At 44.3% G+C, this 12,829-nt stretch overlaps 1 protein-coding gene across 1 annotated transcript in view; it reads left to right on the forward strand.

The window, feature by feature from the left end:
* Positions 1-1,697: 1,697 nt before the first annotated feature.
* The window catches only part of DOLPP1 (dolichyldiphosphatase 1), a gene marked incomplete at its 5' end in the record, with an annotated part of 12,182 nt that continues 1,050 nt past the window's right edge, over positions 1,698-12,829 (forward strand). Inside the window, 7 exons of the mRNA XM_010166011.2 lie at positions 1,698-1,761; positions 6,910-7,010; positions 8,697-8,781; positions 9,051-9,150; positions 10,004-10,102; positions 11,448-11,576; positions 12,379-12,468. Of these exons, the coding sequence (XP_010164313.2) occupies positions 1,698-1,761; positions 6,910-7,010; positions 8,697-8,781; positions 9,051-9,150; positions 10,004-10,102; positions 11,448-11,576; positions 12,379-12,468 (668 nt within the window). The remainder of the gene's footprint in view (positions 1,762-6,909; positions 7,011-8,696; positions 8,782-9,050; positions 9,151-10,003; positions 10,103-11,447; positions 11,577-12,378; positions 12,469-12,829) is intronic.

Consider the following 12,829-nt stretch of genomic DNA (forward strand, 5'->3'; position numbering starts at 1 on the left):
TTGCTCCAACTGTACCTGTCCACTACTAAACCGTATCTCTGAGCACCTTGTCTGCCCATCTTTTAAATACCTCCAGGGACGGTGCCTGAACCACTCCTCCAGGCAGCCCATTCCAGCATCTGATAACCCTTCAAGTGAAGAAATATTTCCTGATATCCAATCTGTACCTCCCTTGGTGTAACTTAAGGCCATTGTCTCTTGTTCTATCACTAGTTACCTGGGAGAAACACGCACCAGCCTCCCTACAACCTCCTTGTGGCACTATGTGCCAGCAGCCTGACCCATGTTGTGGTAGGAATCAGGTGAATCCCTGATCTACCAGTGTGTGAGAGCAAACACGTCTGTGTTCGGATAGTGGCTGTCTGAGCAGTGTCTTTAGAAGCTCCTCTTCAGGTGCTTTGTGCTGGTTTTGGGTGAGACAGAAGAACTATCAGCTCCTTGTTGTAATCAAAGATAATAGAAAAAGCAGAGTGTAAAGTGTCAAAGTGTCAGTATTGACAGTCTGCTCAAAATACAGATTTGGGGTTCACGCTGTTCTCTATATTGCTGGTTCTCCTACCAAGTCCCTAACTTGTCATGAAGTGTTGCCATATGTCCTATTTCAATAGCTGGATTTTAGTTCCTGAAGAAAGCTCCTCTCAACAGTGCAATGCCTAAAGCTTCTAAAGTGCTTAAGGATCTTCTGGGTTGAAAGTTCCCATTTAACCAGAAAACTTGAAATGTGGGCAATACTGAAAAGACCTGGTGCTGGAAATACATCATTTCTTGCCCTCACCACAGTATGGCTGTTTTCTGTGATACTTTATGTATCTTTGTTTCCTTTTCTGTCTTGCATTTTCCATCACCCTGTATGTTCTTCTGCCATCCCCCTTCTCAGATACATTGATTTGATGGTTAGGGGCTGATGGGGAAATAACCTTTCCAGTAGCACTGATAGATTCATCTTTGTATCTTATCTCCTTACCTGAACCTGGCAGCGTACACCGAGTGTCCTGTGCACTGTTTGTTGGGTTGGTTTGGGAAATGGGGGTGGTTGAAATTGCTGCACAAGGGTTATCTGTCAGATCTTAAAGAATGTGACATGACGTGATCATTTTCTCTCTGCATTGAGTGCTTTTATACAGGCAAATGGAGGTGGTGATTGTGTGGAGGGGCTAAATCACCGCCAGGATTAGGGTTATGTATCCAGAGGATGAACACTGTGTTTGTTTTGGATAACCAAACAATTTGGATAACCAAACTTAACTTAATTGTGGGGACAAAGGACTAAAACATCAGAACAGCTGGAGGTACAAAAGTTTCTGAGTTTATTTTGGTCTAGAAAAATGAGTTGCAGTAAGATGATAGGTCTGATACTTTTACCTTGATTTGGGGGAAGTGCTCTAACTTTATTTAGAAAGATGTTTATGTTCTGTCTGTGTGCAGCTGAAGTCCAGGTCCATAAAGCTGCTAAATAATGTACATTTATAAAATAGTGATGTTGGCAGTGTGCTCAGCACAACGGAGTTGATGTAGCCCCGTGCTGATGGACGGGGGTCAGAATGAGAAATGGATCCTGCTTTTACCAATATGAATTATTAAGTTGTCTTGGCATGTCATGCACTGTTGTGTGGCAAACATCTTTTGCTCTTGGCTGGTCCCAGAGGCTGCTGGCCTGGAGCGCAGCGTGCTGAGCCACTGTGGCAACCAGCTTTTAAAATGTCATGTCTTTAAAGGCTTCCAGTGCAGAGCTGCTGTCATCCCAGCTTCCATCTGCCAAGAGTGATGGTCTCTCTTGCTGTGACCAGGTGAAAAGCCATGGCTGCTGGTTTCTGTCTGACAGATGAAGCCCATCGTTGGGTTTCTGCTTGTAACTGTCCAGGGGAGAGGTGTCTCCAGAAAGGTGCTCATCCTCCCTGTCTTTACCTAATATTTCCCTATCAATAGCAAAATAGTTCAAAACCCCAAACACCCAGCCTCGCTGCTTGTGTGGCTGCTCCGTTCTCCAGGGCTTGTTGTGATGGCAGCCTTGAGCAAGATCAAGTGAGAAACAGCAGATGAACATTGTGGTGGTGAACTGCAAACTGGTCTGAGAAACGGGGTCTTGGGGACCGAACTGAAAAATTACTGATAGCAAATGTCACACAGGGAGAAGAAACCAACAACGGCAGAGTCACCTGGCAGTGTGTTAAAGCACGCTGCTGACGAGGGCAGTCTTGAAAAATGTGGCCTGATACTGCTTTCAGAAATGTTTGGTCCTGGAGCTTTTCATGTCAGCAGTTGCACTTCGGTGAGACCAAGGAATGATCTGGTGTAGTGTCGGGTTCTGCAGGTAGGCAGGAATTATCCTTCTTCTGGAGGTCTTTCCAGCAGTCAGCTGGTGATTGCACCAGGGTTGTGAATTCCTTTGATGATATACAGAAGCTGTACTCTGAATCTGCCTAATTGCTGCTTGGACCCATTTCCACTTTAGATCCCGGTGTCTTTGGCACCGAGCTCTGTAACTGAATGTGGTGGTTGTTCCTTTTCTGCTTTTAAGTCCACTGCTGAGTAGTTCCATCAAACACTCCATCTCATGTGCAGTGAGTGGTAACAAGTGTTTGCTGTCCATTTCTCCATATCATTAATGACTACAGAACTGTTGTACCCTTTGTTTTCCTTTTTCAACTGGAAATCTGAGTTATTTGCTATTTTCTGAGTGGCTGCTGTTCATTCTGTTATCTCTGTCCCTTTCTATTTGCCTTTTCTGTGTTTATTGTCGCTTTTTAGACAGTGACACTGGAATCACACAATAAATTTTTGTAACAGTGACTTGTTTTGCTCTTAAAAATGTTGTTCCTGCCTTTTTGACTGTTGCAGAACATTGGATACTACTCTGAAGGTGTCGGCTCACGCTAAGCCTGAGGGTTTCTCATTTGATAACAACTAAAGTAAATCCTGTCATGCTGTGGGTATAATTAGGGTTGTTTTTTCCCGTATGCATTGCTTTGCATGGGATGACTTTGTTGCAGACTTAAAACTCATCTTCAGGGACTTCCTGTCTGTAGGGTGAGGTTTCACTGGAGAAACACCGAGTTCCTGGTTTGTTTGGGGTTTTTTATTATTATTTAGAGACAAGAAAAACAAACAAACAAACAAAACTTCCTCTCTTCGGTGCAGCTGGGATTCTTAAAGCTCTGGGACTTTCTGGACCTATTCTCACGTTGGATAGATTTTTTTAAGGAGCGAAACCTGGTGTGCCAAACCTTTTCTCTGTGGAATGACAGAGAATCTTCCTGTTTTCTCAGTTGTGAAGGGTGTTTACTGCAATCAGACAGAGCTGGAGGGGCAAATCAACCCATTGGTCAGAAGGTGCATCGGAGCAAAGGTGCTTGTGCTGCGTGTGTACATTGGCTCAGCAGTTCTCGTTGCTCTTCCATATCAGCACGTGTTTCTCCTATAGGAACGTTTGCTCTGATAATCCGTGCTGGGATTTCTGTTCAGGGTGGTAACTTGCCAGTCAGGGCTCATTTTGTAGCTAGTTAATATCTGTTGAAAGAAGCAGATACCACTCAGTTGTTTGTCTCCTTTAACGCAGGGTTTTCTGTTTAATCTCCCTGCAGAAGTTTCATGTCTGATACTTGCCTTTTCTGCCATAATTTAAAACCCCCTGAGGATATTTTTACTGTCCCACAGCTTGTGATACCAGCATATGCGCAAGGAGAGGCAATGACGATCCATCATGAATATTTACTGGTGTAAATGCGTGTGACACACGCACTCTGCCACTTGCACAGGTGCTTCTAGTCCCGAACACACGACCAGCAGCAGTGACACAAATAGATGCTTCAATAGGAAGCAGTGGTGGTAAAGCTTGGTCTTGTGGTAGGATGTGGTTAGAGTGCTGTTGATTCACATTTTTATGCTACAGACAAGACAGGTTAAGCTGCTGTGGTAAAATGGGTATTTCCACGGACAGAATGCTGGGTAAAATGTTGAATTGGAGCAGAAGCAGATGCTTGAATGAAGGCTGAAAAAAAATAGCGTGCGTCTGAGCTATGTATAGTGTTTTGCCTGTTTATCTCTTGGGTGCCTGAAAATGAGGGAGCTGTGTTCTTTGTTTTTGCATCTTGAGCTCCAAATGATGTCCAGGGAAGGTTGAACTTTTTTAAAAAAGCAGGATTTAAACCAAAACTTAAGCTATATATTAAATAGAATTTCCTTTTCTATTTTTCCAGAGATTTTTTTTGTCTCTGTTCTTACTGATTGGAGGAGTTGCTTTAAAATTCCCAAGGTTAGTAAAATGAAGGGAAAACATGATTTTTATAAAAGGGTGAGGAGATACCTGCTTGCTGGATCTGACTGTAGCTCACTCAGACTGTTGGCTCTCCTGTGAGTCTCCTTGCCCTGGGAATACGTCTCTGCGCGAGTGGAGATGGGACTGACACAAGTCATCACGCTCTGAGGCCCCATGCGGTGATCAGCGCTGGCCCTTCTCTCAGAGCTTGCTGTGCCTTCTTCACTGGGGGTTTCCAGTCATTTCCGAGCTGGTTTGGTCAGTGCAGCTCTGCCTTGAGCTGCCAATGCAGCGAGTGCAGTTCCTGGTGTAGCTCCCAGGGCACAGCAGACGTGCTGCCTTCACTTAGTGCACAGCTATTTATTTGCCTCCTGCTCTAGAAAAAGCGGCGTCAGAATGTGATTCTGTTTGATTGCTGTTAGCCACAATAATATGGAATGTTACTGATGCTGTCTCTGTTCTAAATGGACAGTGGAAATGTTTGGGGAGCTCTTGTGTTGATAGTAAAGGACTAGGTGCTCTGCCTGCAGGCAGCATCTGGGAGGGATGGTTTCTGGTTCTCCACCTCAGGTTCACATGGGGGTTGTGTGCCAGTGCTGTCTGGGTGGCTCGATTTATTGGGTATGTTCTCATATAACATCATGGAGCACCTTGAGTTTGGTACTGCTGATGCTGTTTAAGGTAAGAGGCTGCTTCCTTAAGTATTCTTCCACCATCCGCACAAGAAGTCGAACCCCCCTGAGAAGGTGGATAATCCGGTTTTGTTCTTACTTGACAAAATGATGGCTTTTAGCCTTGCAGTGCTAAGCCTTGATGTACCGTGGATTAACAGAGTGAATGATCTGCAACACGGTGATTCTTTGATGATGAGCCATCTTCAGTCAGTAACACTGGAATTGAGACTATTGGAAAGTATTCCTGAGGCTTTCAGGGTAGTTCTGGTTGTCTGGTGGCTTGTCTCATGATTTCCCTTATCATCAGGGGCTCGATTCCCTATTGCCAGGTGACTGGCACTGTCACTTACATCCACTTTGCATGACCACAATATGTTGCTGTTCTGCTTTGGGAGCATTTGGAACCCACCTGACACAAGGCAAACCTGCCATATAGTGCAAGAAAATGTTCAAATTCAGTGTCTTCTAGTGCTTTTCAGGTCAAAACCAACAGAGAGCCTCACTTCAGTGAAAACCCAGTGTTCTTGGGAGTTCTGTCCTCCAACTCTTCCTCCTTCCGCTGGTGTTGCAAACTAAAATTCCTACAAGTCATCCTGCTGCTGATGGTTCTGGTTCCCAAATCCAACCAGGGCGTCTGGAATTCAGTAGGGATCTGTGCACTGTACCTGATGCAACCACAACTATGTGGCAATAACATCAGCAGGGTGAACTTTGTAGCAGTGTAATAACTTTTTTAATCAGCTCCAGTATTCAGAGGCTGAGGTTAAAGTCCCTTTTGCCAAGTGCTGTTTTAAAATGTGGGTGCGTGGGCTGGGGAGACTCAGGATTTTGCAGTGGAATTGATCTAGGAATGAGTCCAATGCTCAGCCTTGCAGAGGCATCCTGTTTCCTTTGGAGAAGATGGAGGAAGGAGAAATTTATGTGAGGGCTGATCCTGTGTTCAGCGATGGGATGGAGAAGATCTAGTCTCTGAGAACTGACATAGAAAGTACCCTGTCTCTTAAATTGCTCACTGGGGTCGTGCTGCATTTTTGTAGTGACTGTTGTCTTTAAAGATTCTCTGGTAGATAATTCTTGCTCTCCTGATGTGAATTGCTGATCTTGGAGCAAAATTAATCTGTTAATTTTTTTGTTTCCTTGGAATCTATGCTGACATCTTCTCTCCAAATACTTTGGTGTGTGTCATTTTTTCAGGGAACGGAGGCAAGATCAAAATACTTAGCTGCTCTTTACTGCTGGTTACCTACCCCCGTGTCTGTGATAGTTCAGGATAAATGTTTTCAGGTACCTTATGATCTCTTGTGAGGTCCCATTGCTGCTCCCCATTTTCCCCTGGGGGATTACTAGACTTGGCTATTTGGGGTGGAGGCCCAAAGTCACTTCTGTGTGATGCAAGTGGGCTCCTGGTTAGAAAGCAGAGTCTCCTTATGTATTTATTTTTCTCCTTTATCTCCTGCTATGTTTCGCTATTTATTTCCTCCTCATTTTTCTAATGCTAGTATTCATGCAGACACCTGGTGAGACAGATTAGGGAGCTGATCTAGCTGAAAACCAACCCATTTTATTAAAGGAGTGGGAAAGGATTTGTTTGGGGAGTGTTTGCTGGTAATTGCTGGCATAGGGAGGCAATGGGAATGAGGGGGAGGGAAAGATGCTGCCTCTTCTGCAGCAGCCTGTGCTTATGTTGGATTAAAGTGACTCTGGGCCCACACCCGTGGTCATTGTTGTAAATTGGCCGGCAGTAATATCTGCTGAACGATGCCAAGCTCCTCTCATCCCTGCTTTTGAACCTGGACACTGCTGTCTCCCTTGCCTTGGCTCTTCTCAGGCTGGAGCAGCAGCAGTCGGTCTGCAGAATGGAGACTTGCTGCAAGTCCCCTCTGCTCTTAGCAATTCAGGGCACCAGCTGACCCACGCTCTGGTGGCAGGCAAGTACCTGTGAAATTCAAACTGATTTGTTTCTCTTGTTTGTTTCCCTAGGTGATTTCTCTGGTCAGCTTTTAGCTTATTTGAGTCTTGGTCCAATATTCATTATTGTTGGCTTTGTAACACTCATCATATTCAAGAGAGAGCTTCACACGGTGAGTCCTTCTCTCTCTTCCCAGCTTCTCCTTATGAAAAAAGTCTTTTCCTTTGTCACCTGGTGCTCCTCTATTCACACTTCTTTTTCTCTCTGTAAAGAGCAAGCTTAGGTAAGGTGATCTTCCTGTCAAAGAACAGCAGGAGACACTTATCACCTCTACCAGGTTAAAAAGCTGCTCAGCCTTTGCTGACTTTTCTGTTGCTCTGTGGTATGTTTTGGGCATTATCCATCCAAAAACATTGAGGGACATGTCTGAGGAACCAAAGAATGCAGTTGCAGAGTGGGAACACGCCCAGGATCCAGTAGCGTCATAGCACTCATAGGTTCCTGCAAGATGGGCAGCATATGCAGGAGATGGTGTCTGTAACTCAGTAGGATGGGCTTCCTTTGAACTACTGAGGCGGAAAGGGGGATACAAAATAAAACCTGCGGGTTCCCAAGGGAGTGGATGTGTCTATAGGGGCTGCTTCCCAGCTGTGAATCAAATACCAGGGGCAGAAGAGACTTAAAGACTTGCTTCTGTCCAAATGACCAAGAAGGGACTTTTTTATAATACATAATACTTGCTGTCTGCTCTGACAGGTAGTTGGGAATCAGTGTCGTGGATAAATTCCCTTCAGGGGAGGTATAAACCTCTTGTAACATTTGCCCTCAGTAAACAGATAAAATAGGGGCCAGTGAAAGGATTTTGACAGCAGATTCCCAATATAGGGCCGTAGTGTCATGGGAACCAGTGGCTCAAGGGACTTGGGAATGGGACTTTTGGGTTATTTAGCTGATGTTAGCTAGGAGAGACAGCTGTTAAATTTTGGCAACCCAAAGGTTTCTTGTTGACCCCAAAGAGCGAGTAAGCCAGAGGAACTATTGCACAGATTCCCAGGTTTTTTGAATACAGGGGCTCGTTAGGTGCTGGTAACAAAGCAAGTGTTGAGGTTGTTTCCCAGTTCTTTGTGTGGGAAGCCAGCACTGAGCTGGAGAGGGATGCTGGATGACTTGCAGCAGCCTGACCCGGAGCTCAGGACATAGCGTGAAAAATTGCTTCATCATCTGGAATGGGACTGAGCGTTAAGGAGGCAGAGAATCATCACCAGCTGGGAATTAGATCACAGCAGCAGGATGAATTTAGGAGAGGTGTATGGACTATGGAATTAAAGAGTAAAAATAAATGCTACCAGTCTGTCTCAGTTCAGAATGCAAATTCATTTTAAACTGAAGACAGCAACTTCATGATGAAAATATTCATAGAGGGAAAAGCCAGAAAAACCTAAGAAGCAATGTTTTTTTAAGCTATTTACCCAAATAACTGTGTGTGCACTCCCCCTGTTGGCTGTCAGGGAAAGACAATCCCTTAAAACCTGCCCTGTTAAAAAATGTCACTTTCTACCCTTGATGGTGGAAATATGCTGCCAGAATCGCTGTACAGTGTCATTTTTGCCTCTTTCCATGTATCTGCTGAAAAGCTGCATATACACAATGTGTTGTCAAATACCCAAAATGAGCTGAAAAAAAGAAATGCTTTTCTTCCCCAGGTAGAGAATTTTGAAGCCATTGGTTTTAACTCTAGTAGTCAAAAAAAAAGAAAAAGAAAATGAGAAACAGATGGTTTGTGGCTCTGTCAGCAGAGAGAGCCTGGTGAGTGGCTGGATGTTTTAGATAGGATGACGCAGTTGTCTTGCCTTCACAGATCTCTTTCTTGGGAGGGCTGGCATTCAACGAGGGAGTGAACTGGTTAATAAAAAATGTAATCCGGGAGCCTCGGCCCTGCGAAGGTATGGTATGGACCATTGGTGTCACGGTGTTGGTTCAGTTTTGAGTGGAATGCTAAATGTGGGGGGGTTAGAGGGTATTTTCCCCTTTGCCTCATGTTGGCTTTGGATGTTTGGGTGTGAGAAGGCTGGCAGAGCCGTCTGAGCAGAGACGTGTCCTGTGAACTCATGTGCACATACTCCAGCAGAGTGGTCTGGCTTCACATCTGGAGCGTTCCAGCTGCTACGTACAGAGTAGACCTTGACCATACTCTTTCTTCTTCTCTTCCCAGAAGCCCATTCAACAGTGACCACAAAATATGGGATGCCGTCCAGCCACTCCCAATTCATGTGGTTTTTCTCTGTCTATTCCTTTCTGTTCCTTTATTTAAGGTAAAAATTCAATGTCAGGTTTTGGCTGTTAATATGTTGAAACACCTGAAATAGATGGCTCCCTTGCTGTGTGCCACTTGAGTGGCATCCTGGAATTAAATCTGAGGAACTGCACAATTTCCTGTGGCTAGGGTGGATGCAGCATGTCTATCTCGATCTGAATGCAGGACTGTAGTTACCATTGCTGAAAACTGAAGGGTACGGGTGGGCCTCCTATGCCTGTCTGGGTACAGGTGTCCTGATTTGCTTTTTCTAAGCTGTGATGATTCACCAGTGTGAGGGAAGAGGGAGGGGAATAGGGAGGAGGAAAGAAGAGCTGCTTTCTCATGTGTCTACTCAGTTTTGTCAGTGGGATTGTCTGCAATCTTTTAGATCATACCTGTCGCCCACTTGCATGACCTTTTAGTCCATCTCCCTCCCCAAGTACTGGTTTTACATGCTGTGCTGTGCTTTTCTGAAATCCTTGCTGGGGCATGGCTCTGTCTTGTGGCTCCACGTGTGGAGGAAGACAAACCTCACAGTTCCTCCTAGATTCGTGGGTGATGGAGGGACTCTGATGTCTTGGCTCCCTGCTGCATACGCTCAGCATGTGCCTTTCACATCGGTTGCAGTAATTGTGAGCGTTCTGCCTTCCATCACAGCAATCCCTGTTAACAGTTGGAGAGAAAGAGAGAAGTGTGGCTTTCTGGCTTCTCTAATTGCTGCCAGTGGGACAGGTTGCTGCTGGGATGGTTTCGAGCTGCCCGTGACCCCACTGGAGTAGAGCTTTCTTAGGGTTTCAGAGGTAGTGAGAAGAGAGATGAGGACTGCTCGGCCCCCTGCCACTGTGCTAATGGCTCTCCATCTCTTTCAGAATGCACCAAACAAACAATGCGAGGTTTCTGGATTTACTATGGCGACATGTGCTGTCCATCTGCCTCGTCACAGTGGCTTTGCTAGTCTCATATAGTAGGTATGGAGCCATTGTTTGTCTTATGCTCTCATCCAGTCCCGTGGCCTTTCACAGCCAGCAGACCTGTCGTTCCTTACCCTGCATTTCTGATCTCATCCTCCATGATTGCATTGTACAAGTCAGAGCTTTGTGGAAGTTGCTGTGTTGCCATGAGACCCTTCAAATAAGCAAAAGTCCTACATGTGTGGTGCTTCACAGAAGCGTTTATAAAACCCAGGATCAGCTGAGCTTGTCCCAGTTCCCCATGGGCTCTGTTGCCAGGCTCCAGCCTCGCTGCCTCACCCTCTTTCCAGCACTAATCCTGAAAGCATCGCACCATGCCTGGGCACGCCAGCGTCTGCAGCATGTGGATTGCTACACTTGATCAGTCTGATTGGTTTGCTTGAGCATTAGTCAATAAAAACATTCACAGCTGTTTGACTTGCAAGATTTAGTTGTATTAAGATGAATAAAGAAAATGAAAGTTAATAATAATGATAATGATTTTTTTTTTTTCCCTTTAGTAGATTTAAAAAATAAAAAAGTGTGTGTCATATTCATATATGTATAAAAGGAGCTCCAGTGACTGGAAACCAGACAAATTCAAGCTGGAAATAAGGCCATGTTTTCCATAGGAAAGTAATTACCTGTGGCACAGCTGACTGTACACCAGAGCTAATTCCTTAGGACTGGTTATTTTAAAAACTCTGACAGAAAAATTTCATAAGAGACAAAAGGTCTAATTAAAATAAAAATTAATTTGAGGAAATCCAGTGGCCTGTGCTAAGCAGAGGGTCAGATAAGTTGATCTTAATGGCTTTATGATATACGGGTGAAAATAATTTTGAACGTGACTCGTGTAACTTGAGTGCACAGATAACTTTTTACAGACCATGAATACAGCCTCTGAATGGCTGCAGGCACAGTGACACGTTGTGGTAGTGCAGCCTTCAGGCTGTCACATTTGAGAGCAGTAAAATCTTAACAAAAAGGCTGTCTATGTTCTTAAAAGCCTTTAAGCCCCAGCTTTGGTGGCTTGGAGGGGACTTACCCTGTTACTGGCTTTGGAAAAGTCTCTCGTGGGAACCAACAGTAATAGTTCCTCAGCTAATCCAAAGATAGATGAAGAATGTGGAGGGTTATTGAGTTAAGCTCAAACTAGAAGTGCTCTAAGCTGAAACTGCTGTATGAGGAAGACAGTTTTTTCCTTGTTTTTTTTGCCAGCTTTTTAATGAAAAAAGCAAGATATCCAGTACCTGGAGGGTAGCTTGCTCAGAGTGTCTGAGGGTCCAGTGAAACATCAGCCCTTGAGCCGTGCCTCCTCTTGTTTTAAATCCTGTCTGGTGACTCTTCTCTTCCACTGCAGGGTTTATTTGCTTTACCACACCTGGAGCCAAGTCTTATATGGAGGTGTGGCAGGAAGCATTATGGCCATAGCCTGGTTTGCCTTCACACAAGAGATATTAACTCCTCTCTTCCCGAGGATAGCTGCATGGTAAGTCTCCTTATTCTGTGGAGGTTTGATTCCTGCAAGTCTGTATTATGTGGAATGCTGTTTTGCTCATTGAGTCCCTTACAATGAGCTGGTAACACAGGTGTAGTTGAATTACCTGGCAAAAGAAAGTTTTCCTCATCAATCGGTGTGAAAATTATACTTTGCATCTGAAGCAAAACAAATGTAAAGATACTGAAGCCTCTAAATTTTAGTAGTAGCTGTGTAAGCCCTGACTGTAAATAGGCTGCTCAAATTTCTGTGAACCACCAAGTTACCAGTGTTAGAAATGGGAATTCCTGGGTTCTGTTCCAGTTTTGCATACTGACTGTTGTGTAATGTACTTGTTCTTCCGTGTTTTCTTGTGCATGCATATGCAAAGGTTCATATATCCCTGTCTGGTATGGGAGAGAGGAAGTTTGAGCAACTGTCATGTTTATAAAGCCCTGCTAAAGTTGTGAGGTGTGGCAGAGCACTGGGGAAGCTTTTCAAGCAGAACAGACCTGTCTTGATGGGTGTCTGATGACCCAGTGAAACTGCAAAGCCATTTAAATATAATATAGTCTGGAAACATTGTATAAGGGAAGAAAAAAAACAACCAACCCAACAAAAACCAAATCAACAACTAGAGGGTTTTTTGAATTAAATTTAACAAGGAACTGCTTTCCTGGACTGAAGAGTAATAGAAGAATAGTGCTAAGTCTGGAGCAGTTTTTGTGCTTTTATTTTTATAATTCTGATAAAAGTTGTGGTGGAGAAAAAGTCTTAATTATTTCTCCCTTTCCACCACCTTGTCTGTTTCCAGGCCAATTTCAGAGTTCTTTTTAATCCGAGATACCAGCCTCATTCCTAACATCCTGTGGTTTGAATACACAGTCACGAGAGCAGAGGCAAGGTAAGTGATCTTGGGGGCTGAGGGGCTGTAGCTGGTCTGAGTTGTCAGATGTGGTTACTAATTTATTTTCTAATACGTGGATAGCTGCTGTGGGTGGAATAGTGCAGAGTAAAGAAATATCAGGTTGTGGGTTAATTATTGCATCTGGAAGGTGAGTCTGTTGGGGAGTGTTTGGGATTAAGGAATGTTTCATTTAAATAGTATTTCAGCTCCCTGTCTCGTGTTCTTTGCAAGTGTTTATGATCTTGCATCCACATATTTAAGATATGGTGAATGTTCTAGGACTGTAAAAGGGGAGGAAGGACTGATCTCTTTCTGTAGGGTATGGTGGGGGGCAGCTTTATTTTTATAGAATCATGGA

The sequence above is a fragment of the Antrostomus carolinensis genome, unplaced genomic scaffold, assembly GCF_000700745.2.
Source record: "Antrostomus carolinensis isolate BGI_N321 unplaced genomic scaffold, ASM70074v2 scaffold26634, whole genome shotgun sequence".
Classification (NCBI taxonomy): Eukaryota; Metazoa; Chordata; class Aves; order Caprimulgiformes; family Caprimulgidae; genus Antrostomus; species Antrostomus carolinensis.